Source organism: Idiotropiscis lumnitzeri, chromosome 4 (genome assembly GCF_059441095.1).
Source record: "Idiotropiscis lumnitzeri isolate Australia: NSW breed Sydney's pygmy pipehorse chromosome 4, RoL_Ilum_1.0, whole genome shotgun sequence".
NCBI classification, from domain to species: Eukaryota; Metazoa; Chordata; class Actinopteri; order Syngnathiformes; family Syngnathidae; genus Idiotropiscis; species Idiotropiscis lumnitzeri.
In genome coordinates, this window is record NC_142394.1 from 24,654,244 (window position 1) to 24,679,078 (window position 24,835).

Here is a 24,835-nt window from a genome sequence, read left to right on the forward strand (position 1 = left end):
ACGCCATCTTGGAACGGTTTTAGAGTACTTTATCCATAACGTCAGTACTGCAAAGTAACTCTTCAATTGTGGACTTATTGTATGGAAATAAGGGCAAATAAGTCGACAGTCATTTTTTTCAATGATTTTACTCTTTTATATGAAAGCACATAGGTGGTGACGACAGAACATAAAAGTAGCCTCAACTCAAGAAAGTCATAACTGTAGCACAATATTCACAATCTGTGTAACAATAAGGCTTAACATTCTGATCTTGTACATGAAACGGACACCTCCGCCTCACTAGTTTAGTTGGATCGACACTGACACAGTCAAAGAAATGGATGAGCAGATGATGCACAACAGTTGTTTGTCAAGGGTTCGACCCAGAGGCCCTAACCTCCTCCTCGTCAGGAGGGCAGGGGACGAAATCGGCCAACATGGAGGCGATGGCATCGTCATGCACCTGAGGGAGACAAAATGCAAATGTTTAATGTTGCCTGTGATGCAGGCAAATCATTTCTTTTTACTCTTACTAGCACAAGTTCCAGCATCATTACAAGGCAAATAAAAACTACGTTTTCAAATGTGTATAAATGATCCACTTGTCATTCGCCCCCCTCAATGATTTGTGTTTGCCTTTTTCCCCCCAATTCAAATCAAACTGAAACCGACTGGAGGAAATGGTGTAAGGTTAACCTTTTTCTTGTCCATGCTTGGTCCCGCCTCTTCGTCCAGGTGTGCGTCGTCTCTCTTGCGCTTAACTCCTTTCCCCTCGTCGTCCCCTTCGCTCTCTTCCGCATCTCTCTCCATCATCGCACGCTGTGCGTCTTGTTCCTTTTCTTCCTCGTGGGGATGCCCTTCGGGCCCTGACAAGGCGGCGGGTTCCGAAGGCGGTGGTCCGCTGTCTTCAGGAGGGCCCGCCAGGAGTTCGTTTTGCAGGACGGGAGGCTGGTCGTCGCTGGGGCTCGCTTCCTGCGGGGGGGCCAACGTTGCTTCCTGCTGGAGAGTCCAATCATCAAACACATTTTATATCGCCTTATTGTGGAGTTTCTGATTTGACGTGACCTTGCTGATCAATTAGTTATACGGGTTGAAAAGTCTTGAATAACCCAGTACAATAAAGGCCACAAATTTGTGCTCTTTCTTCCTGTGCAAGACGCTACAAGATGAAATCCCTTCCCAAATACGTACTACAGGATCTGGTGTCAGGGAAACATGCTGAAGTAAATTATATCAACTGCGAGACAATCTCTGTATGTCACAAAGAAGCTAATTTAAATCTGGGCGGCATCATTTCTCAATCGAATGTATTTTGGAGGCAGAGGTAGGTTGAGTTTCAAATGACAAAGGTGTTTGGGGATCAGCGTTGAACTGGCGTGTTTACAGTTGAAACTCTTCCTATCAATGAGTAGTGGCAGACAGGTTTGGGTCCCGTGTTGTAAGCATTTTTCCCATACACTGCCTTGTTTTTGCATACCTGCAGTGGCGGTTGAAGCTCGGCGACCGGCGGCTTATGCCTAAAGGTCACCGCTTCGGTCGTCTCGTCGTCGACCGGCTCTTCCCCATCCTCGGGCGCGCCTCCGGTCACGCACAGGATCTGAGGCATGGTGGGGTCGTCCATCCTCTCACTCTCCTCCTCTTCATCTTCTCTTGCTCCCTCCAGGACTCCAATGCTCTCCACCTCCTGCACCCTGGCGCGCTCGTCGGCGACGTCGCCTCTGCTGAGCTGGATCTCCTGGATGCCTCCCACGGCTTCACCGTCCGCGCTCGAGGCAGCCGGCGCTCCATCTGTCCGGAGCACCTCCTCCTCCACGATGCCGCCCACGTTCGCCTTGTCCTCCGCTCCCTCTAACGGAGGCATCGGCCCGCTTTCGCCGCCCTCTTCTTCCTCGTCCTCCTCTTCCTCATCCTCATCTTCGTCCTCCTTTAGCTCCTCCCCTTCTTCGTCAAACTCCTCGCCCTCGTAATACTCGCTGACTTCCTCGTCCTCGTCCTCATCCTCCTCCAGTTCTTCATCATCCTCCATGTCTTCCTCTTCGTCCTCGTCGTCCGTGCTGTTGATGTTGATGACAGCCGAGTCTTCGTTGTTGGAGACGGTGGGCAGCCTTCCCTGTGGGGTGCCCAGCTGATTCTGAAGCTGCTGAATCTGGAGGGGCAGTCCCAGGGCTCCGGGGGCTGAGGGCTGCATCAGCATCTGCTGGAGCTGAGGTCTGATGGTCGTTGTCTCGCCTTCGCCGCCCGGCGGGACAAGGGAGACCACCGAGGAAGTGGAAGGAGCAAAAGAGTTGATGGGGGCGGCGGAAAGTGGGGATGCGGCAGAGGCGGCCAGGTCATTGGGGAGGGAAACCCCCCCTGTGGGTGTGGGAGCCACCGCCACGGGCTCCGTGGCACCACCCGTGGGCGCAGCAACAGTACTTGCCGGGTTCTGAGGCGGGGCCGCAGAAGCCTCGACGGGCTCGCGCATCTCCGGGGCGAGCATCCCCGGAGGAACGATGACTACGCTGTCGTCGGAATCGCTGGCCAGCGAGATCTCCACGTCCTCGGCTTCCTCTTTGTCATAGCGCACAAAAACCGGTCTCTGCCCCTCCGGGGGGCCCAGGCCGGCCGGCTCGGGCTGGTGGTGCGCGTGCGGGGACAGGATAGCGTCTCCTGAGACGTGGCCCGGAACCAGAGACAAGTGGTTCTCCAAGGAGCTCAGCAGAGCGAGTGAATGGCGAGCGGGGAAGGGTCCCGAGGAGCCGGGGCCTCCGAGGAGGGTGGGCAACGGGAGGCCGGGGGTCGGGCCCTGAGACGACGGGACGACTGGAGCTGAAGGGGTGGCCTTCACGGTGAGGGGTGGTAAGGGGATGGCGATGGATGGAGCGCGTGGGTGGACCAGGGCGTTACACATGGTGAGCGCCTCACTACAAAACGAAGACACCTGAAAGGGAGCGAGGACAGCAGAATGAGTACGCTTCTCATTAAAACAGCTACAAAATCCGCAGCAACGTCCAACCTTGAGATTCCGGTCTGCGCGTCCTTTGCTGAAAATGGACACGGCGCAGGTGAGCGGTGGAGGCCACGTGGGGGACGGGACCAGGACAAGTGCCAGCAACAACCTGAGAGTCCATACACATGATACACACACACATGCAAGCCAAGTTAGCAAAACACACCATTATTGCAGAATTTTAAGCTTTTAAGGTTTTGAAAGGTCCCAATTTTCAGTGTAGCACCATGTTGGCACTTGGCGTACCAGCAAGGGCGGCGCTACATGCCGGCTGCTCTCAGCAAACTGTTACTTTTTTAAATTTGTTCCTGTTTATATTCAGGGTGTGTTGAGTAGCGCACCTGTAGAGTTCCCGCCGTGTGAGGGCGCCGCCATACTGCCCACTGATGCCCCCTGCAGACTCAGGGGCGCCGTTGCAGCTGGACTGTTGCTGCTGCTGCAAGCGCACGCACAGTGGCAGCAGAACCTCATGGAGACGCTACCGCACAAAATACGTGCCGTTAAATATTAGAACCCTCTCGCTTTCAAAACGGTCATTGAAGCTGACAGATGAGTGTACCATTGTCAGTCTGTCTCAATGTGAAACAATTACCTTGTGTAGCTCATCCTTTAAGAGGGTTCCGCTGGTCAATATGATTTGTCTTAGGGCTTTGCGGGAAAAGAAAATGATTGAAATCGTCGGAAGATGACGAGCAAATGTTTGAGCAACTTACCCCTGAGAGCTGAAAGGCAGGTATCCTGGTTGGCCAAAATGTCACCTTTTCTCTGGAGGGAGGGCCCGACCGCATCGGCCATGACCAACGGTTTGGTCCTGCGAGGGCCCGGTTTGCCTCCGGGAACCACATCGGCCGACAAGCCTGCGCGGAGCTGCGGGAACAGGAAAGGACACGGCCCCGTTTTAGTGATGCTGAGTGCTCACTATAAAAACAAATGCAACAACACCTTGATGGACTCGGCCCCGGGTGTGATGTCACCGAGGAGGTGGGAAAAAAGCAGCTCCGTGTGGCCGGGGCTCCCTTGGAGGATGCCGGCAGACGCTCCGGCCACCTGCACCCATGCTTCCAGGCTTCTGTACACGGACACGCGCACTGAACTGCAGGATTAAAAGGGGACGTTGGGATTTCATTGTGGTCCACGGTGCACAATGACATCAATTTGTAAGAAAATGCAGCGGGAACATCATTGTTTTTAAAAGTATAATTTTGCTGACAATTTACTAATGTCTATGATATGCATTTTGCGTATTTATTCTACTCAATTTCAAGCCATAAATTTCCACTTTATGCACACTTTTTATAAAAAATTCCCGTATCAAATTTGCAATGTGATCAAGAGTCCCACGCTCACGTACCTGTAGGCTCTCTGCTGCCCGGGGTTAGCTTCGGGCGGAGGCGTCCATGCGCTCAGCGTTTGGGAAAAGAGCCTCTGGAGTACCGCAGCATACTGCACCATACTGCTCCGCACGCTGCAGTGACAAAGATCACATCTTAGTGCCTGAGCGCTTTTCACAAGGCCTGCGTGCACCTTTCAACTTACACTGTGAAGAGCGCAGATAAGACCTCCAGCGTGCTAGTGTGGATAGCAGGCAGGAGCATCAGTCTCACGCTGCCGTCGCCGGTTAAATTCTGATGTGAAAAGCAAAACGGATGCGGATGACATGTGGGTTCACCGAAGAGTCAGTGTGGAGCGCGCGGATGCTCACAATGCTTTTGGCGCTGACGGCGAGAGCTCGACACACCAGGTTGAGAATGGGCCTGACGGGCAGACGCACAGCCGACGCCGGATCAACCCTGCAGGCACGTGAAGTTCACACCATTTGCAAAAGTTCACTACATTGAACCCGCCGCTCATTATTTGCAGCTCTGCTGTAAGAATGCCATCTATTGCTTTTGACAGTACTAGTTTAGATTTGCCTGTCATCGGTACCTGAGGGTGTGTTTGAGCGCAAGACACACGGCCATGTATCTGCGCTGAAGATGCAGCGGCAGCAGGGCATCCGATTGGTCGACATGCGGAAATGCCAGCTCCATCCCGGGACCTTCGTATTGCGCCGTCCTGTCTGCGGCGGCACATGGCGACAACGTTTCAACACACGCAAATGTCAGACAGACGCAATAAGGCCCGAGCATGCCGCAGGAGCACGTACCCGTTTCGGAGCCGTGATAGAGGTGAGCCAGCGCGCTATTGGCCGAGGCCAGCAGGCAATGAACCTGATCGCTCCACCGGTCGGCTCGGCCGGCGCCCGACGCTCGGTCCATCAGGCCGCCCAGGCAGGGAAGGCGGCCGAAGCACTGACAAGCCATCTGACAGGAGCACAACACTTGCATAATTTGACGCAGCGCATCAATGGTAGTCGTGACGGCCTGACGACGGGAGGACAAACCTCTTGGCTTTTCTTGTTGGAGCTGTCCATTTTGGAGAGGAAGTAGGCTCCTAGCTTGTCCTGAAAATAATTCATCAACCCAGGTATTGAACAATGATGACCAAGGAAATAAATGGCAATATCACGCGCGTTACCCTCAAGGATCCACACGCTCGGGGGTAGTAGGTCATACACGCCGTCATGCCCTCCATGGCCGCCAGCTCACACTGACATCACAAGACGACTACAATCAGGGGTTTATAATAGCTTCAGTGGAAAACAAACTATTTTATTTTCTCTTTCTTTGGGTGAATGACTGCACACAGACGTGATGTGGCGCAGTCTTGCATCGTTGCTCACCTCCGTCTTCAGACCCAGCAGTGATGTGAGGATGCCCAGGATGCAGTTGAGGCCCACCTCCCGCGCCAGCTCCGCCAGCTGAGACGAATACTGCAGCAAGTCCTTCAAGATGGTCACGGCCAGCTGGATGGTGTGAATGGAGGCCTGCGACTGGAGAAGAGCTTTTGAGGAAACAACCTTCCAGATGTGGCCGACAGCGACTGACACACATTGAGTGTCACCTGTATAACTTGTTGCAGCGAGCGCAGCCAGGAGAGACAGTGTTGCTGGAACAGCTCAGATGAACTGTCCTGAACCAGCATGGCGAGGAGACACAACCCCTCAAACCTGCACACAAGCAAATGACTTGCAGTTCCGAGCACCACTGTGATATACCTTGATTAGGAAGATCACACTTACTTTGTTTTGCTGGAGGCCAGCTTGGCGTTGCTAAACCCAAGCAGACCGCCGACGGCGCTGGCGCCCTGTGCACATGGGGTTTGGTTACAACTCAAACCGAAAACCACATCAGCAGCACAAAGCACAAGTGATCCAGCTGCCAAGTACAAATTAGTCTACTTACCGCAAGTAGATTTCTCAGGTCTCGGCTCTTTTATTCTCATATTTCTAACCAATTCTGTTTTTTTACTCCCTGCATTTGGAAAGCAGATGCGTGCTTTGAACCGCTTACGCAGCGGTGTACTTCACATTTTGGTTATGCTGGCTAAGCACTCGGAGTGACTTGAATAAATCTCAACTTTATTGCATGGTCATGAGGGTCCCAAAAGAGTGATACTTGGAAGTGGCTGTACTGAATTTACACCAACTGACTGGTACAAGATTGAAGGCTCATCTTCGGATATGCTGCCATGGATATTACGGCCCTGGATGAGGACCCACTCCACTGAAGTCATCTTCCTGCAGCACTTCATTCAATTGACTCTTATATTATCTCATCTATTATTGCATAGCATCATTGTATGTGTCAAATGTTGCCCAGTTGGCATCCATTGCAGCCTGGTCATCCTGGAAGGGGGATTCCCCCATCTGTGGTCCCTTCTCAAGGTTTCTCACTTTTCCCCTAATGAGGTTTTGTGAGTTTTTCCTTGCCCTCCTGGGGGTTAAGATCGGGGATGTCGATTGTGGCTATGTAAAGCCCTTTGAGACTGTCTGTGATTAAGGGCTATACAAATAAAATTGACTTGACTTGACTTGATACAATTTGTGGGTGCGGTGTGCCTCGAAATAACAACCTGATTTCCTAATATAACAACAAAAACAGTCTGTCAAGATGGGTCATTTCAAAGTGTCGACCGCAATTGTTCCTGAAAATGTCCACTAGCTAGAAATGAATGAATGATTATGAACGCAGTAAATGCATTCACAATCATTCATCATGCCAGACTTTCGAACAGTAACAAGATTTCCTAAAAATGACAGTCCGTCAAAATGACAAGTGCGGTTGGAATGATCACTTGAACCACAGTACAATGCCAAAAATAAACAAAAATCTGATAATGGGTTCCATACAAATTATTAAAAAAAAAAAAACTTCGTTTCCTGGACTGGGCAGTTGAAAAAGCTTAACTGAACGAATCCAACTGAACACTGTCAAAAATCAGTTGTGACCAAAATGAATGGGGACATCTCTACTCAAGCCCACTACCAACTGTTAGATCACAAAGATACCCAGTATTACGAAAAGTTTCCATGTTAATCCCAAAATGCGATATAACAGGACTATTTTTTCTTCGCAATGCGAACGCAAGAAGAAAAGATCCAGACAATCATTTGGTATGCAGCGACGCTTTTCTTTACTTTTGTACATGTGCACGTTTTACAGTCTGTACTCCTGTGCTTTTACTCAAATCATTTTAATGTGTGAGCCTTTTTTCATAAGTATCTTGTCCTAATGTGGATCGGATGAGTACTTTTTCCTTCTGAATAACAAAAGCGAACAGGTTAGCAGGCAGCTAGCGGGGAAGCTAGTGCACGTTCTGTCGCTGGTCGGCAGGCGGGCGTTCGCCACGTACCTGCGTGCGGAAGACGCCATGCTCTCGGTAGCTGTCCAGCAGGCCGGGTAAATATTCGGGACGCTGCTCCTTCAGAACCGACAAGAAACCTTCAGTCAAACGCCCAGCAGGCGGGCCATGCAGCCAAGCCGACGCCGACATCTTGCCTGCTTGCCTGTCTGCCAAGGCGACGTCACTAACACGCGACCGATCACCGCGTGACGTTATTTAGCGCAGCCCTCCGCACAAAAACAAAACAAAAACGGCATTCATCGGTCAATAAATTAAGAAGCACTACCAATAAAATTCCGTCCTTTATTACCTATTTTATTTTAATTTCTGTCTTGTTCGATTAGTTATTTTGTCCGTTTATGTTTGGCATATAACAACTCGAAAGTGATTGTTTCTATGGTTGTATTGCCAGTGTTAAATAGTTTTATTTCTTTTCCATGCAACAAAAAGGTATCTCGTTACCATCATCATCAAAACCAAGATTTTAATTGTAGAAATTTCTACATAGAGAAAATTATTACAACAAAAGGTGCATCAATTTCATCCCACCAATTATAATTGCTGTCTCATAAATTGTATTTAATTAGACATAATGATAACGTGTGGGGATCTCTTGGTCAGTGAGCCCAGACATATCAGACACACGAAACGGCACACCAAATTCTGGAGTATATTTCCCGAAAAAAATATCTTCTCGGTTCGATTTACACACAAACATACAAATATGATCACCATGTGGTTCTCCGAATATTCTGTTGCTTGAACGGTAATTTATCCGTATAACGATAAAGTAAGTGTACATTGAATTGAGATTACTAGTTGATATATTCCCATCAATCAAATTTAATATTTTACAGTCGGACAATTTTGTCTTAAAAGGCGACCCGTAGAAAAACAATAAGATGGCGAACGATGTACGCATGCGTAGTATGGCTTCTTGGTTCTCGCTTTTCCTCTTCGGCGCCGCAGCATTTGCTACCTCACGACGACCCTCTCCTCCAAAATTAAAGTGCTCCGCATCCTTCTTCTCCTTGTTCATGGCGAACGAACGCCTGCGAGCTCTGGAGGAGGTTGAGAAAGAAATCGCGATGGTCCTGCAATGTGCCGGTCAGAGCCAAAAATACTTTTTTGGGTAGTTTAGCTTTTGAGTGCATCTAACATCGGAGTTTTAAATTGTCTTTATTTTCTGCCGTTTCAAAGTACAATGATCGAAAACCGTCAAGCGCCAACATTGGCTATGATGACGCCGGTGTGACGTCACAGGAAGGCAGCTTTAATTATATAGCGAATTTCATTTAAAAAATGTAACTCAGTGTTGCGAATCGTCCTTTGTTTTCATAGATCACGTTTGCACAATGTATGGTACCGTACGAGAGAAAGTGTGTTAAATATTAAATTCTTTCACCACCATTTGAACATTGCACGAGGGTATTTAATTATTAAAGAGCTACTCCAATCAATAATAATACAAATAATGAATTTCGTTCACAGCTCAAGCTCACAGTCAGTTGTTGATAGTTTTGTGTTCTTGAGATGTAATCAAGTAGAACCTGGGGTATTGTAGCTAACTATGGGCAAGATTCACACTCTAATGAAACTGCTATCAAGTTCTGTGATCCAGTGCTTTTTTTGCTTTTTTTTTTTGGTAAATTTGTTGACGTGAAAGCCCAGCACTGAAATAGTGATCATTGCGTTTTTGTACAGGAAACATTGTGATGGAACTTTCCAAAGACAAACACAACGCCAGCCTGCTGGACAGACAGCTGGTCCAGTTCCAGAGCTCCGTCAACAGAGTGGAGAGTGAACTGAGCGGCCAAATCCGCTACCTGACACAGGTACTGCATGCGCACACGCCACATTTTCATGCTTTAACGTAACGTGGACTTGTCCCGTCACTCCTTCAGGTTGCCACGGGCCAACCTCACGAGGGCTCCACCTATTCGTCCAGGAAGGACTGTCAGATGGCGCTCAACAGAGCCGAGTATGCCAAAGTCAAACTGGGAGAACTGGGACGGACCTGTGAGGTCATGTTGGAGCCGCCGCCATCGCAGCAAACATGAACAGAGGCCAAATTGTTTGCTTCACCTTTATTTGTATGAACATTTGAACAAGACAGCAATGGGACCGTCAATGCCTTTGGACTCCAGTGTGTGCGTAAGGATCTGGTGAAGGATTGGAATGTATCCACATTCTCTGCTCAGCCATTAAAAATATTTGTGGACAAATAAACACATTGTCAAGACTGCTGCGCTCCGACTGTAACCATGGCAACATCTAACACAGGGGGTCGACCTCAGCCCCACCTTCGGCCCCGGCTAAATTCAAGCGACCAAAGTCTTGGAACACCAGCTCGTCGGCTTGAGAGGAAGAGCTGCACAAAAGAACAAGAAGGTGATGCTGCCAAGAAAAACTCCAGTATTAGTAGCAAAGTGACAAGAGACCGCCACCATCTTTGTGTAATTTTCACAAAAATGCTCCTTAAATAAATTCCAGATTGATGACTTCCATTTGTGCTATTTTATGAATTTTTCTGGGAAAAGTTCAAAACGTTGCTGTCATTTGGACGCATGAAGTTGAAGTGTGGCCATTGCGACCGCACTCTGCATTTTGACAGGCTCTCGTCAGGTTGCTACCCAGACACGAGCTCGGCGACGCTTTCTTACTCGCTATCAAAAGTGAGGAGGTCGGCGTCGGCTGCTGGAGCCGCTGTAAACACCACAAATGGAATTGCGTTTTAATCCTGACAGTTTATGCAGATTAATCACAATGATTGAAATGTGTGTCACCTGGTTCCAGGTCGCTGGGTTTGGGATGCATCAGAACAAAAGGAAGCTCCACTGCCATGTCCCTGCGCACGCACACACATATTCATATTAAACTGAATGTCATTTTTTGACAATTGGACAAAGCGCACTTCCGCTTTAAGTATTTATTTCAGGATTTCTGAATGCGCATAAAGAAGAAAGGTTAAAATGTTTGAGAATTGTAGCTGTTTACTACCCATATTTTCTTTTTTTGCACCCGACTAATCATACATAAATACTGCTGAAACTAATAAAAGAAAAAAAAAAAAACTAAATTTAAAACATAATTTTCCCCAAAATAAAAATGACTAAACTGGTTCTAAATACAAAACAAAGTTATAAAATAAAAGGCAAAATGAACTAAAAAACAACTATAACGAAAAATATCCCAGCCCCGGCCGGGAACGATACCATACATGAGGTGGTGACATACCCGCCACGAGACACCACCAGTTTGACTTTGACGCGGTAGGACACCACGATGCCCAACATCTCCTTGTTGCAACCTTCCGTCATTCTGCAACACAAAGAGCCGTCCTAAGGCAAAAGGGTGGCGATGTGCGAGTAGCGCATGTGTGTGTGTGTGTGTGCACGTACATGGTGCTGGAGGCCAGGTTGGTGTCTTGGTGCTTGAGTTTGCCATCCAGCGCCAGGCCTCTCTTCTGGCGATTGGTACCCATGCAGGGCGTCAGCGTGTACACCTGGCACGAGGTGGAACTGGCGCAGACCTGCTCGCTGATCGACGGTCACGAGGAAAACAAGCACACGTGGTCACGCGCGCACCGCGAGGATAGCTGCGGTCAAATTGTCACTTGAAGGCCGTTTCGCCGATCACCATAAAATTGGGTCGACATGTCTAGTAAGAGGGCGCGCCAAAAGTCAGTAAGAAGGTGGAAATTTTGGTGGGAAGCCACAATTTTGGAGGCAAATTTGCCCTTGCTCCCAATTTTTTAGCACCACACTAATGTTTTCGTAAAGCACGGGTTGCGTGTACTCACTCGGCCTCCAGTTGGGCCACGGGACATTTGTACTGGGCCTTGGAGAACAGGCAGATGTCGGCATACTGGCGTACTGCGAAGGCGCAAGGGAACAGCGTCAAGCCGCGACGGCGACACGCATGCAACTGTCGGCCGCTCACCTGCGATCTTCACCTTCCTCACCGTCTTGCTGGAGTTGTTGGAGACGTGCACATTCACGCTGATGGGCTCGCCGTGGTAGTACAGCTGCGGCGGTAGAGCACAGGAGAAAGGTCGATCAAGTTCAGAATTTGGAAGTTGGAAACTTGACATGGGAGGATTGTACAGAATTTAAAAAGTTGGCTCTCGATCGGGAGCTTGAACAGAAGGAACCGTGAAGCCCCGGCCCGTAGGCAACAAGAGCCTTTGGGTTTGGCAAAACGTCGATTCTCAATTCCGATGGCTAGTTTCCAAAGCGGGTCACCTCCTTGTCCAGCGACACCTCGAGGTGCAGCGGCCTCTCGGACATCAGGAAGCTTCGGCTGCTCTCCGCGGTGGGCTGAGGGCCTTTCTTCTCCGGGGCGTACTGCACCTTCCGGATCACCAGATGCACAGAGTTCCTGGAACAAAACAGAAAAATAGCAGCAAGTAGTTGTGGTCCACGCCGCCGCCGATGTCATCCATTCCGGGCAACCTCTGATGGATCCTCTCCCCAGCCGTCTTGGCGCAATAGGCCTGCAGCTCAAAATCCACGCCGCACGCTTTGCCTGTGTCCTCAGGTCCGGGCTGAAGGGTGACCGAGCAGGGCAGGTTCTGCGGGATCTGAACGCATTGGTAGTGCGTTAGGCTCCGCCCCGAGAAGCAGCCCCTGGTGCTTGACGTGACTCGGTGGCCTTTACGCTGAAGCAGAAGGGGTGCGCGTGTTGGCCCAGCTTGCGCAGGAGCTTCTCCTGGAGGGAACTCAACGGCTTCTGATCCAGAGTGCGAGGGAAGGCCTGGAAAACGCTGATGTAGAGATCCTTCCGGAAGGACAGTCCCAGGACGTCCACATCCTCCCGTCCGTAACGAAACGCGCACGCCAGGCTCACGAACACTGCCGGCACAAATGTTTGACTTTGTTGTCATGATGAACAATGCCTCCATGTTTTCACACCAAGTTGTAGATTGTGAAAAATGTGCTTGAGCGTTCAAGACGACTGAAGTGTACTTGAGCTTGGAGTCTTTTGAGGCAAACGTATAGCATCGACAGTGACTAGAAAAAGTCTACACACCCCTGTTCAAAAGCCAAGGTTTTGTGATTAAAAAAAAAAAAAAAAAAAAAAAAAAGCCGGTCAAGCTAGGAATATAGAACAGTTACTCTCAGGCGGCGCTACCTCTAGCGGTACACTGGCTCCCTCTAGTGGTACGCAAAAGTAATCACTGCCTACTTACAATTCAGTTGTATTTAACTTCCATCAATGTTCTTACGGATAGTACGAAACATTAACTTTTAATGTTGAAGAACTACTTGTTTTGAAACTTATTTAGACACAATTTTAAAGTTTAGCTGCAATATTTTTTAATCATGATTTCAGCGCTCTTTAATTTTTTTTTAGGCAAGTGTGGCATTATTGTTCAAACTGTGTATGTTATACAAGAGCATCCAATATTGTTTAGCCTGTAAGACTTTTGCATCTTGCTGTTGGTGGAAAAAGTTGGAGAACTGCATGCTGCTTTTTTTTACCTTTGCGATCTTGCAGATATTCAGGATCCACCAGGACTACTCCGTCTGCGCCGGCAAACATCTCGACGTCACTTTGCAAGTTTTTTTGTGCATGTGCGCGGATGTGTACACTCACCCACTGCATCCACATGATCCAAATGGTCAACAAAGTCACGCTTGCCCAGATAAACGCTGAGCTGTGGAGTGGAGAATCGTCAGGGCTCACCTGCATAGGGCGGCGTCGGCGGCGGCGGAGGCGTTCAGCCTACCTTGCCGTTGGGGCTGCTCTTCTTGTAGACTCTGGAAGGAGACGAGCAACACTTGCTCAAATGTGTTTTCCACAAGACACTTTCATGGATGCACATTTGGTGTTATTAATAATAATGAGGAAATACACATTCTAAAGCAGTTGTTAGAATTATATGGACACACGTACATGATCGTTACAAGAGTATTTAAGAACGAATTATAATACAGATGACGACGATACTCTATGTCGCTCGCCAGCTGGTCATCCTTCTTTAGCTTTCACACAACTCTTACAGCCTCCTGCTAGCAGTGGTTGACCTCGAGAACTCTTTCGTGGACACGTGATGGCAAACAAATCTGGAAATGTGCACCTCGTCACATTTCCTGCCTCTCGTGATGCTGAGTGTCGAGGAAGAACGAGTCAGACCCCCCCCAAAAAAACAAAGAGGTGAGCAGGGGGAAAACTGCAAGTGAGCAGATTGGGAGCACATCCGCTCGTTAAACAGGAAGCCATTGTTTTTGGAGCATGACAATTTCGGAAGGTTGAACGTGCATGTTGATGGGGGCTTTCTGGAGTTGGTGAACACCTTAGATTTGTGCAATTTATCATATTCCCCGGTGGCCAAAGGCCATCAAGGGCACCTCAAACTGTGCGAGCCATGACATCAAAGATGCCTGACGTACTCAATTAAGTTTGAAAAACTGTTCTAAAGACTTAGAGTACACACCATGTGCTTTGGGGCTTTCCAGTTTCCTAGCAATCCCACCCTATCCAATGAAGTGCCTGAAACAGCTGGAAGTGCAAACTTAGCACCTCCGACCCAATCACCTGATCAGCGGGTTAAATTTGTTATGGTTCTCTTATTTTATTTTATTTTTTTAATTGGTAATTTGCTCCCAAATGGAGTGGATGCGCCGCTACTCTTGCTCCAGCTGCATTTTCGGCTTGAGGAAGTTATTTCATGTTGTGCTGGAAAAGCCACAAGTTGCATTGGGAGCAAAACATGCAAACAGCACTTCATATTGGTCAGCAGGCAGCAAGGAGCGCAAGCAAAAGAAAAAGCTAAGCAAAATAAAGAGGCGGAAAGTGTTTGGAAGGTACCTGGTGGCCTCTTTGTCGCCCATTTCGTTGATGCCGCTCGGGTCGGGACTGGCTCGCTTGTGACATTCTTCGGGCTTGTGTCCCGCTTTTGGACTCCTTTCAGTCGCCAATGACATAAGCCACGCCCACACGCCGTGAACGACAGCTACGACTATGTAAACATGCACGTGATGGGACAAGCTGAGAAAAGAAATAGAAAAAAGGTGATAAAATGCTGCTGACTATTCTTGCAGCGTTTTTTCACATCCCAACTGCATATTGTTAACCTAACAGCACAATTCCCTTGGTCGTTTTTTAAAACGTTTTTAGAAAAAAGAAAAAAAAGAAAAAAAACAGCAAAGTATAATCCAGTTGTTTAGCAAATGACAGTCAGTTAAAATGGCAATCGTTACTATGCTATTAGGCTAACAGTATAAGTAGTGTAGTAGTATGAGTTTGATGATAAACTTGACCGCCAAAAGTTATTTCCAAATTTTTGCCGACTAAAATTGTCATTCATTCGGAGAGTTCCTTCTACAGTGCATGACCGAACAATAACAATGTTTCTTATTTTGTCTACGGAACTAAAGCCACAACAGCTTTTATTTTGTAAGGACGTAACGGAAGCGGCAGGGTGGGCATTTGGGCACGCCCCTTAAAAGCTCCAACTTGATACGTCCGGGGACTCGTGGACCTCTTGGTTCGGTTCGGTCATGGCGCCTGCTCTCGGAGGTTCGCCGCTGCTCCTGGCGACGACGATGATGATGATGATGATAATGATGACGCTCGTTGTGCAAGGTAATGTAAATAACATTAATAAGAAACAAAAAGAGGCGCCGGTTGCCGTGCGCATGCGTACTGCCTAGTTTGTGTCGCAGCGCAGGCCCACAACAAAAATAACGGTCCGGTCCGGCCCATTCATTGTGGGGCACCTCATTCTCTTACCCATTGTTGAGTCGACAACGATTAACATTTTTTATGGTTTAAGTTGGTGACTTTTTAATTTTTTTTTTTAAAGTTTACTCAAAGGTGGCTAAAATGCACATACAGTCATAATAATGATGATGGTAAGAACATTAATGGTCAATAGAAGGTGAATGAAAAACATTGTCACTCACGTTGTGTCCCGCGTGGGTTGCAAGAAGGCGCACAAAAGCCCCTTTGTCGTCCTTTTGTGAGTCGTAAAACGCCAGTGTTTTCTGGAAGGCTGATTTGGATTTTTTTTTTTTTTTGTCGTTGTTGCAGTGCGGCCTCAGGGTCTCGACTTGGCCGACGCTCTGGACGCCGCCAACCCGCAATGTAGGTCCTCACACACAGTGGGGCACGCCAGAAATGAGAGGGAAAAAAAATCTACCACTTTTTAGTATAAATTGATCAATTTTACTTCCACAATGAGCAAAACCAAATGAAGCGATTTATGCTTGTTTTCTTTTAATATTTTTCTAAAATATAGAAGAGCAGTGTAGTTCCTGGTTATATTGCTGGGAACTTCAATTTAAGACACAAGCACTCTGATTACTTGTCACCCGAACTAGAAAGACTTGTTTTTCCCCAATGGGGTCAAACTCATCATGTTTTAACGTGAAATTTATTACATTATAATGAAATTAATGCAGGGTGACACGGCGACTGGTTAGCACGATGGTCTTACAGTTCAGAGGTGCAGGGTTTGATTCCAGCTCCGGCCTTACTGTGTGGAGTTTATATATGTATTTAAGCACGTAGCAAATGTGAAAAATCTTAGCAAATGTGTTGCGCACGCATGTGATGCTTCTGATTCATGTTGTTTCTGTTGATCACAGCCACACCGGCGCCATTGCCAGGTAACAAACAAGCTAGATCATAATCCGAATAATCCAGTAGTAATACATGCCAGCCATGTGTCACGCCGTTCCCTGCAGGTACCAAGGCTCCGGTCAAATCCAAAGGCAAAACAGGTAAGCCGACGTCAGGTTTTGTTCAGCATGCAGCCACGTAGCGCGCCGTTTTGCTTCTTTTGGCTTTTGTCCCGTTTCCACCCATTCCTCATTTTGAACTCCGGCAGCCGCGGACGACTTTGACCTGGCAGACGCTCTGGACCCCAACAACGACATCACCCCCAACAAGGACAAGGGGGGCCGGCCTGGAGGTGGGTCATCCAGGTTTAGGGTTAAGGTCAAAGGTTAACAAACGCAGTTCCTCTTTTTTTTTTCCCCTGCACTTTTTCCTGATTGAGTTCTTGGCTGCATTCAATGCTACGCATATGCATGAGGCAGCCTTCTGTTACACCTCTGATCCACGGCGACGTTTTCCTTTGTGTGCTCGCAGGAGGATTTTCCGACAGCGACCTGATTGACGTCAGCAAAGACGACAGCTACAAACCCGACAAAGGCAAAGGTGACAACCGCCAACGTTTGCTTGTCCAGACGAACGTGTGACAAACGGGTGCAGCGGCGCTGACGGTTTTGCGTGTATTCAGGCGGACGACCGAGCGGCGGCGATCGCGATCACGTCAACCAACGTGGCGACAACACCGGTAAGACTGCCGTAGACAACTTGGATGCGTTTGACTAAGGGATGCGCAACGCTGACTACGCTGTGTGTGCACACAGAGACCACCGCAGAGATTGGCACCGTCGCGGGCATTGTGAGCGCGGTGGGAATAGCGCTGGTGGGTGCCATCAGCAGCTACATTTCATACCAGAAGAAAAAATTGTGCTTCGGCATCCAGCGTAAGACACACACATACACTCCCGCACTCATGCACATTTTGCCGTACCGACGCTTTACACTTGTGTGGCGGTGACAGAGAGTCTGAACGCGGAGATGGTGAAGGCTGACGCTCCGGACTCAGTGCTGGCGACAGAACCACAAGGTAACTACAACAGTCAGGAAGACTGAAAGCTTCTTTTTTTTTTTTAAAGTCAGACATAGAGCAACAAATTCTAGTTAAATATTCAAAAAATTTATTGCTTTTCTGGTTGCCATTCTGTATACAGTGTTGCCTTGAGATATGAGTGGCCGGACTTGAATATTCCGAGATGAGGCCGATTCTTGCTTTAATTTACGATGCAAGCGCCATATGTTGCGGGTGAACTCCATTCAAGTCATTTCGCAACAAGTTACACTTTGATCAATAACTATTGAATGCCACTCCCACTTGAAATTTCTGAGAAAAATAAAAATGAGGCTTTGTGTATTTAAAACCACTACACAGCTTCTGTTAGCTTCATGCTAATTAGCTTCTATATTGCAGTGCTTGAACCCTTTATGCAACATCTGAACACAAACAGTGCAGCTACATGTAACAAGCCATTTTTTTATCCTTCGTGTAAAACAACCAACAGTGCCGCAGTGATGAGCTGAGAGGAGTTGAGGCACCTCAATAAAGTATAGCAGGCTGCACAAAAGAAGCGGCAACTCCAGTGGGATTCGCAGCGCCTCAATGAACAGTTTATCAGACCATCTGCTGCCCCCGTGTGGTCAAGATGAGCACAGCAGTAGGATGAGTGGCCATGAAACAAATACAACTCGTATCTTCAGGCATAACTGTATTAGAAAGACCAGCAACGGATCAAAGTGGACTTGAGTTGATTTCATTTCGTTTGATGTGCCGCAGTGCAGCAGACTCTTCTGGACCGGGCCAGTGCTGAACCGGGCATCGCCCGCAACGTCGTGTGACGACGCGCAAATACAGAAAGCACTGAAACGGTGACCGGGTTGCACACGCACAACACACACATGAGCGTCACCATGCACATTTTTGGTTTTATTAAATGGAAAATGGAGGATTTTATACACAACCTCGCAAAACAGCATTGTGATGTGTTTCTATATGCCCTATTCAGTACTGAATTCCATTGCACTGTCTTCTTTATTTATCTAATTTATATATTTGTCTGTATTATTGTTGTATTGCACTGGAGAGGGGAGCCCTCTAATCTCGTTGCACACTTGAGTACAATGACAATAAAGGGATTTCTATTCTATTCTATTCTACAAATAGTTGAGTTGACTGACATCAAGCTTTCGAGCATCCTGCAAAAATGTGACGTTTTCTTTCAATCATTCGATTACTTTTCTCTGATATAGTGTAGCATTTTTTATTTAATTTTAATTTTTTGTGTTACTTGGTTGTAAAGGGAGCTCACTTGTACATTTCTTCCCGATTCTCAAACTGGACAAATGTGTGCGTGCGCTTGGCTTTTACTCTTGTCTTATCTGACCGCAATGCTTCGTGCTCATATTTGATGTGCTCTTTTCCAAAATGACCTCAACAACTATTCCATCATATTAACCTCTCACAAAGACAACAATAATAATAATAATCATTAATATCAAAAAGAATGTTTCGAGACTGACAGCGGAATGTTTTGACGTGAACAAGTGCATCTGTAAAGCTTTCACTCCACGCTAACAGAGTGCAGAAGCTAAATAAAAGTTTGACAAAACCAGGAATGAGAGTGGGACCTTTTTTTTTTGTCCTGGCGTTAAAGTGATTGCATCATTTCGTACAGCGTCATTCATCTAAAAATCAAGAGAATGAAAAAGGCCACAATTGGAGCAAAAAGAATGGAGAGCGAATCGATCACATTGATGCTTCTCAAGCTTGCGCCCTCGCAAAATAGTCGGCAAGAAATTCAATCATTTCCAAAAGTTCATACCTATATGTGAGGACCAATAAGTGCTGTCGATATTAGCTTTTGCAGATAAGTTCTACTTTTATATAAAACTTTAAAATATCAATTACTTTCCTCATTAAACCTTGACATTTTTAATCAAAATATTTCGGATACCTGGGAAACATTGGAACTTTTTTTTCTGTCATCAGGTTTTTATAACATTGCTTTTTAATCCCTGTGGCATTTGAGAGGACGAAGAAGTCTCGTTGGCTTGACGTTCTTTGGAAAACGGTCGTGAAAGGTTCAACTGGGTGAATGTTTTTCGACAAAACGTCCAAATGTTCTCTCAGCACCCGAAACACATCGCAACAAGGCCCTGAGATATTTTCGCCACAGTCGCCCAATTTCAAGCATAGGTGAAGGTGTGTGGGAGGGCTAAACCGGTGCCTCAAAAAGTAAACCCGAGTTCGACGTACATCACACCCACGTGGACGGTGCGTGCGTATTTGCCTCAGACTGCGGCGGTCGCGGCTGTCCCGGCGGCGTGTTCGGGCGACACTGCCGGAGAGTTGGCTTGGACCTCTCTCCGCAGCTCCTCCACCCTCTGCTCAAGTTGGACCCGCAACAGCAACAGGTCCTTCAGCATCTGATGCTGCGCCACCTGCAAAGCCAAATTATTCATCTTCATTCTCCACATGGACCAACAACATTTTGCAGAGCTATAGAACCAAAAAGAGGTTCTTACATCGGTCCAATTTCTTCCCCCTGACCACATTTGTGTCTCAATGCACGCCGCCACCAGATTCTCTAACATTGCAGCCGTGACGGAAGTGTGGAAGAAAGCGGTGCCCACCTGCGGTCTCATGCGAGGGTTCCATCGTGCGTAGTAAGCGGTCCAAAGTTCCAGATGCCTGGAGGACGCCAACGGGTAGAGCACGCTGTTGTGCTCGTGGACGTACAGCGGGTTGCCAAATTCCTCGGGCTGACTGAGATGGACACGAGAAAACGCGAGTCAATTGAGGTCACCAATGAGCCGTCTGAGAAAAGTCGACGCTTACCTGTTGATGTAGGACCACAGCGATGCCGTCCGGGTCTGGAGCTCCTAAGGAGGACCAACCAGAGTTAGCGAAACGGTGCCGTCAAACCGCACGCTGGCCGGATCTCACCTGGGCCATGCGCTCTTGCTCGCTGTTGCACAGGAAGGTTCCGAAGAGGCAGCTGTACAGGTGGTCCAGAAGCGTGAGCAGGAAAAGCTCGTTGAACTCAAAAGCCGCCGGAAACTGGAGGCACAGATCACAAGAGGTCACGGCGGCAAGTCCAGGAGACTTTGACTTGAGCGTCTGCGCACCTGCCGGGTCATCTGCCACACACAGTCCACGAACTGAACGAAGAGAGGCGAGCGCTCTGAGTCGCCGTGGTCATCTTCGCCGTGGCCCACCCGCTGACGACGCGACACGTGCAAAAGACACAAGATTATTTAAAACGCTAGATAACAATAATTGAAGTACATACGAAGATCAGTGTGCAAATAAAACGACAAAATCCCGAACTGGGCTTTGGAAGAATTAAAAGCTCTGACCGCCATTGTGATGATATAGAAAAAATGTGACTCCAAATATTTGCAGCTAGTAATCACATACCTCAGGTCAAAAATGTCCAACTTTGGTGTAACGCAGAAAGAAATGGGCACCACGTCTCTAACGGCTGTTAAAGTCTAACTGTAATTTTAGGTTTTGCCATGTGTACGAAGTGTTCTTACAGCAGCAAACTTGTGTCCAAATCTGATCCACTCCTTCTCCACAAGAACCTGCAAAAAGAAAAAGATGGAAGATGAGGACAAAGCGTGCATGAGACGCGGCCACGCCGGGCACGGCCGGACCTGGAATCCTCGGAGCGTGCGGTAGTGGCCGTCCAACATGAGCATGGTCAGAGACGTCAGCTGAGCCGTCCTGTCCCAGCCGTCGCTGCAGTGGACCACCACTGACGTCTTTGCGCGCTCCAGTTTGGACGCCATCTGGGACGCCCCGCACAGCAGCAGCTAACAAACGTGTACAATGTGTTCAAAAAAAAATTTTAATCGCTGCAAGGGTGGAAAGACAAGCTGATGTTTTCCGAATTTGACGACTAACTTTAAAATAATTATCCTCCTTTCGAATTTGGTACGATGGTGTGCGCGTACCTGAATGTAGTGGAGCCAGTGGGTGTGGTCGAGGTTGGAGTGCCATCGCGCTTGGTGAATGTCGGGGTAAAGCATGTCCTTCAACTTCCTGAGGGCCTCGCGCATCACGTGGATGTTGGGGATCTCCAGGAAGTTGAGCTCCACGTTGGCGTAGACGCTCTCGCTCTCGTAGCCGCCGTCCTTCGCCTGCAAGAGCAGTCGAGTGTCGCCGATGAGCGTCCGGTGTCGGGATGTGTGCCTTCACCGCGTTCCCCGCCAGCCATTTGCACTGATCGCAACCCTTTTGTGCCAGCGATTTTCAGTCGGCAGCCCGTTCGGTCGGGTAGCACCGTGGCGTGTACGATGTGCAATTGGCGTACTTTGTTGCTGCGGGCGACACTAAATTGTCGGGCGTCGAAGATGCTGAGCTTGTGAGAGTGCGCGTTGGCGTCCATGATGGTCTGGAGGAGGCGCTCGTCCTCTTTGCAGCGGCGGTCGGCCGGGCCCACCAGCGGCTGGCCGCAGCGCACCAGGGCCGCCTGCGATTCGGGGTGGAGCCACGACAGCACCTGTCCACCGTGACGAGAGAGCGCACGTCATTTTTCAACACGTCCCATTGGCCAAACGGGGGTGCAAATAACAGACCTGTGAGGCGACCAAACATCTGTTTGTGAAAATATAGGACCCTGACATACAAGTTGAATTTGTTCCATGGCTAATCAAACTCGTCTAATCTCATCAGAGCGGCACTAATATCAGTCGTTATTCACAAAGGGTTAAGAACACATCTATGCGATATCCGTCCCCTTCATTGCTCCGGGGATCTTTTGGGACAGTCATGACTCATTCTTTTTGCTAACGTGTTAATTGTTGCCACTATTGGAGGACGTTAAAAAGTACGAACTACGAGTCGTGGTTCATGAGTGCCCACCGGAATGCGGCGCTTGGCTCGGAAGGCCGCCACCCGCTTGATGTCCTCGTCCGGGACGTTGGCAGGGACCACCAGGACGGCGGGGTACGTGTCGCACAGCTGGTAGGACGCGTTCAGTCGGCTGATGGTCCAGGTCTCATTGGGGAGGCCCTGAGTGACGCAAAACGGAAAGTGCCCCGCTCACTTGAAATGCCTCACCCGAAGTCGGCGAAACATGAATGAATGAATCCAGAAAGACATTTGAATGAAGAACTTTGTGCTTGAAATATTTGAGGACTCTCATTATCGTGAAGACGCGGCAGGCCGCTCGTTGAGGTGCGTTCTTACCTGTCGTCGCCACTCCGCCAACGGCTCGTACACCTTCCAGCCATCCGTGGGGAAGCGCTGCTCGTAGCGGAAGGTGAATAACGTCTGTGTGCAAAAGAGAGACAGTGACATTGATTGCGACGGTCTTTCAACGGAACGTCTTTCAACTGACCAGCTGGCGGGACAGCGGGAAAGCTCGCGAGGCCAGCGTCTCCGCCACATTCACTTGGCCCGCCCCCATCTTGTAGGCGAACTTCAGGCTTCTCAAGTCCTGGGTGGACACAATGAAGTGTTTAGGCGCGGGTCGGCCATGTTTGAACGGCGCTTGTTACCTTGCAGACCAGCTCTAGTCCCTCAGAGTTGTCACCTCGGTCGGGGATGCCCACCGTCTCCAGTCGGCTGATGACGCCCAGGTTGACGGCCAGCACAAACGGACGTTCCTGAATTCAAAGAAATCATTTGACAGCGGAAAGCAGAGCAAGTGGACGAACCAAAAGCTAATAGGCGTGCTTCAAAAACTCTAACGTTTATCGAGAGGCTTAAGGATTTATCACAAAAGGCTGGGCTGCTTTTGTAACATGAAAATCAATGACGACTGTACATTGTGCTATAATTTCTTTAAAAAAAAAATCCAAAAGCTGTTTAATTTAAAAAGTGCAGTCTCTAAATAGATAGAGTTGTGTGCTATACCCTTTCTGTGCTGCCGAAGTAGAGCTTGTAGTCAGTAATCGTCAGAGATCCGTTGAACAGGCCGCTAAAGGGACAAATGTACGTCACGTCCTCGACTGCACAAGTAGAGAAAAGAGACAGTCAGTCACAAAAAGAATAAAATGTCAGTGGTGAAACTCACTTGTCATTTGGATGTTTTCCCCAGGCAGGAGAGGAACTGCAGTCGCTTTTTCACTCATTTTCAGCCTCAGTGCTGGAGGATTCTGTGTGTGCAACAAACGCAAAAGACAGGAGCAGTCAGTGAGCATCTTAATTCTACGTTCACACTAAAAAAAAAAATCAAAATTCCATTTTCATGCCATTCAACCCATCATATGATGTCGGCAACCAATTGCCCTGCAGGTCCTTTCCTACCACTTTTCTAACCAAAATTTTGATCAAATAATTACAGTAAGTGACAATCAATCAATAAATGCTCTGCATTTCTGTATTACAAGTAATTGGCTAGGATTGTGTGTGTGTGTGTGTGGGGGGGGGGGGCTTGGAAAAAGGTCATTGGATCCCAAACGTGTGAGAAGCCATGCAGTAGAGAAATGAGAAGCAGCGTAAAGAGAAAGGCCAGAAAAAGAGAAGCAGACACTTGCCAAAGCGTTGGCTGGATGATCGGTGTCGTCTTCTCCGTGGTAACGGAGACTCTCATCCGCAGAATCCTGCCGTGCGTGTGTGGACCAAAAGGGTCAGCAAAAGACACATTGAGACGGAGACAGAAACGAAAGAAGGGGAACACGCGTCCCAATGGCAGCAAATAGAGCGTGTACACACAATCACAACTACAAACATCAACATGTGTGTTCTACCTTGGTGACGTCACAGGACGCCGATATGTGACTGGACAAGGTGGCGGCGATCAATTGTTTACACCACTCCACGTGACCGCCTGATGGACTAAACAAAACACACGCGCGCGCGCTTTAAACGCTGCTTATTTGTGACACGCGCTCACATAGGAAGACATTTACATTCAAACGCTTCTCTTTGTGACTTAAACATCCCCATATGCGCGCTCACACGCGCGTGCGCGCGCCCAACGCGCACAAATACAGACATTTGATTCGTGTTTGCGGCAACGGACTAAGCTAACATGCTAAACGTTTGTCAGGTTGGTTTTCAAGATCGACGAGCCTCAAGCCACGCCATCTCTCGTCAAACATGTTTTCACTAAAAAATGATTCCAGACTACACGAGGCTATGTTTGGGAGGTTTAAACTTTAATTAATAAACCAAATATAGCCATGAAATAATTAGAAGCGTCTGAAGCGGAAGGAAGTGGAATGTGATAACCTGTCTAGTTCGGGTCCACTTTCGCTGCTGACGGCGGCCGAACTCCAAGTTCCATTTGGGCCAGCCCCGGTTCCGACTCCGTCCGCCATCCCGACCGAGCTTTTGCTTCTACCGCAGGTGTATCTTTTGGGCCAAGGGGGCGGGGCACGGTTCGGTTCGGGTTCCGCCGACACGACGTTTTAGGTCCAAGCCAAGCGCACCAAAAATGCAAACAAGAGGGCGGACGAAGACGAAGAGAATCGCCGAGATTGACGTGAGGTTTATCAGAGGAGAAAATGCGGGCAAAGATGATGCTCGAAGGCGACAGGCGCTTTGTCCCCGCCGATCCGGAACGGAACGCA

At 48.4% G+C, this 24,835-nt stretch overlaps 3 protein-coding genes and 1 pseudogene across 6 annotated transcripts; 2 read left to right on the forward strand and 2 right to left on the reverse strand.

Moving 5' to 3' along the window:
* Positions 1-109: 109 nt before the first annotated feature.
* Positions 110-7,892, reverse strand: pelp1 (proline, glutamate and leucine rich protein 1). Of its 2 annotated transcripts, none has more exons than XM_088293852.1 (19): positions 7,706-7,892; positions 6,093-6,157; positions 5,915-6,020; positions 5,694-5,843; positions 5,489-5,560; positions 5,355-5,414; positions 5,118-5,274; positions 4,898-5,030; positions 4,674-4,761; positions 4,508-4,596; positions 4,323-4,436; positions 3,914-4,064; positions 3,685-3,838; positions 3,564-3,619; positions 3,313-3,449; positions 2,978-3,080; positions 1,460-2,902; positions 679-978; positions 110-445 (listed from the first exon to the last, which is right to left on the reverse strand). In XM_088293852.1, the coding sequence occupies exons 1-19, from the start codon at positions 7,844-7,846 to the stop codon at positions 353-355; spliced, it is 3,612 nt and encodes a 1,203-aa protein (XP_088149978.1). In that variant the 5' UTR covers positions 7,847-7,892; the 3' UTR covers positions 110-352. The 2 variants fall into 2 exon arrangements, with proteins under 2 accessions (XP_088149978.1, XP_088149977.1); XM_088293851.1 differs by having other exon boundaries at positions 679-981; positions 7,706-7,885.
* A 717-nt stretch (positions 7,893-8,609) lies between these two features.
* On the forward strand, positions 8,610-10,203 carry med11 (mediator complex subunit 11). Its single transcript, XM_088293857.1, has 3 exons — positions 8,610-8,803; positions 9,401-9,531; positions 9,601-10,203. The coding sequence occupies exons 1-3, from the start codon at positions 8,617-8,619 to the stop codon at positions 9,754-9,756; spliced, it is 474 nt and encodes a 157-aa protein (XP_088149983.1). The 5' UTR covers positions 8,610-8,616; the 3' UTR covers positions 9,757-10,203.
* On the reverse strand, positions 9,769-24,825 carry LOC148338690 (phosphatidylinositol-3,5-bisphosphate 3-phosphatase MTMR2-like; annotated as a pseudogene). Its single transcript, XR_015842846.1, has 32 exons — positions 24,495-24,825; positions 24,011-24,098; positions 23,798-23,863; positions 23,335-23,416; positions 23,175-23,269; positions 22,817-22,924; positions 22,657-22,755; positions 22,506-22,589; positions 22,179-22,328; positions 21,628-21,816; positions 21,269-21,454; positions 20,969-21,127; positions 20,849-20,896; positions 20,438-20,530; positions 20,256-20,369; positions 20,148-20,191; positions 19,943-20,075; positions 19,604-19,750; positions 14,510-14,730; positions 13,428-13,458; positions 13,295-13,355; positions 13,180-13,224; positions 12,356-12,549; positions 12,151-12,278; positions 11,941-12,076; positions 11,639-11,723; positions 11,499-11,571; positions 11,098-11,235; positions 10,934-11,017; positions 10,483-10,544; positions 10,360-10,402; positions 9,769-10,067 (listed from the first exon to the last, which is right to left on the reverse strand). The product of XR_015842846.1 is annotated as a phosphatidylinositol-3,5-bisphosphate 3-phosphatase MTMR2-like (transcript).
* On the forward strand, positions 15,114-18,228 carry cd99l2 (CD99 molecule-like 2). Of its 2 annotated transcripts, XM_088293855.1 has the most exons (10): positions 15,118-15,286; positions 15,734-15,787; positions 16,291-16,311; positions 16,390-16,425; positions 16,533-16,616; positions 16,796-16,864; positions 16,947-17,003; positions 17,080-17,199; positions 17,277-17,342; positions 18,087-18,228. In XM_088293855.1, exons 1-10 carry the CDS (start codon positions 15,202-15,204, stop codon positions 18,146-18,148), a joined length of 654 nt encoding a protein of 217 aa, XP_088149981.1. In that variant the 5' UTR covers positions 15,118-15,201; the 3' UTR covers positions 18,149-18,228. The 2 variants fall into 2 exon arrangements, with proteins under 2 accessions (XP_088149982.1, XP_088149981.1); XM_088293856.1 differs by lacking the exon at positions 16,533-16,616 and having other exon boundaries at positions 15,114-15,286.
* Positions 24,826-24,835: the final 10 nt, after the last annotated feature.

Excerpts from the sequence above, each read along its gene's own strand:
- pelp1 (XM_088293851.1), bottom strand. The coding sequence starts at position 7,846 with ATGTCGGCGTCGGCTTGGCTGCATGGCCCGCCTGCTGGGCGTTTGACT. Across the intron at positions 6,021-6,092 it reads CTGGCCTCCAGCAAAACAAA|GTTTGAGGGGTTGTGTCTCC; the intron begins GTAAGTGTGATC and ends GCTTGTGTGCAG. Across the intron at positions 982-1,459 it reads AGCTTCAACCGCCACTGCAG|CAGGAAGCAACGTTGGCCCC; the intron begins GTATGCAAAAAC and ends TGGACTCTCCAG.
- med11 (XM_088293857.1), top strand. The coding sequence starts at position 8,617 with ATGCGTAGTATGGCTTCTTGGTTCTCGCTTTTCCTCTTCGGCGCCGCA. Across the intron at positions 8,804-9,400 it reads GATGGTCCTGCAATGTGCCG|GAAACATTGTGATGGAACTT; the intron begins GTCAGAGCCAAA and ends GTTTTTGTACAG. Across the intron at positions 9,532-9,600 it reads AAATCCGCTACCTGACACAG|GTTGCCACGGGCCAACCTCA; the intron begins GTACTGCATGCG and ends TCACTCCTTCAG.
- cd99l2 (XM_088293855.1), top strand. The coding sequence starts at position 15,202 with ATGGCGCCTGCTCTCGGAGGTTCGCCGCTGCTCCTGGCGACGACGATG. Across the intron at positions 16,617-16,795 it reads CAAGGGGGGCCGGCCTGGAG|GAGGATTTTCCGACAGCGAC; the intron begins GTGGGTCATCCA and ends GTGTGCTCGCAG. Across the intron at positions 16,865-16,946 it reads CAAACCCGACAAAGGCAAAG|GCGGACGACCGAGCGGCGGC; the intron begins GTGACAACCGCC and ends GCGTGTATTCAG.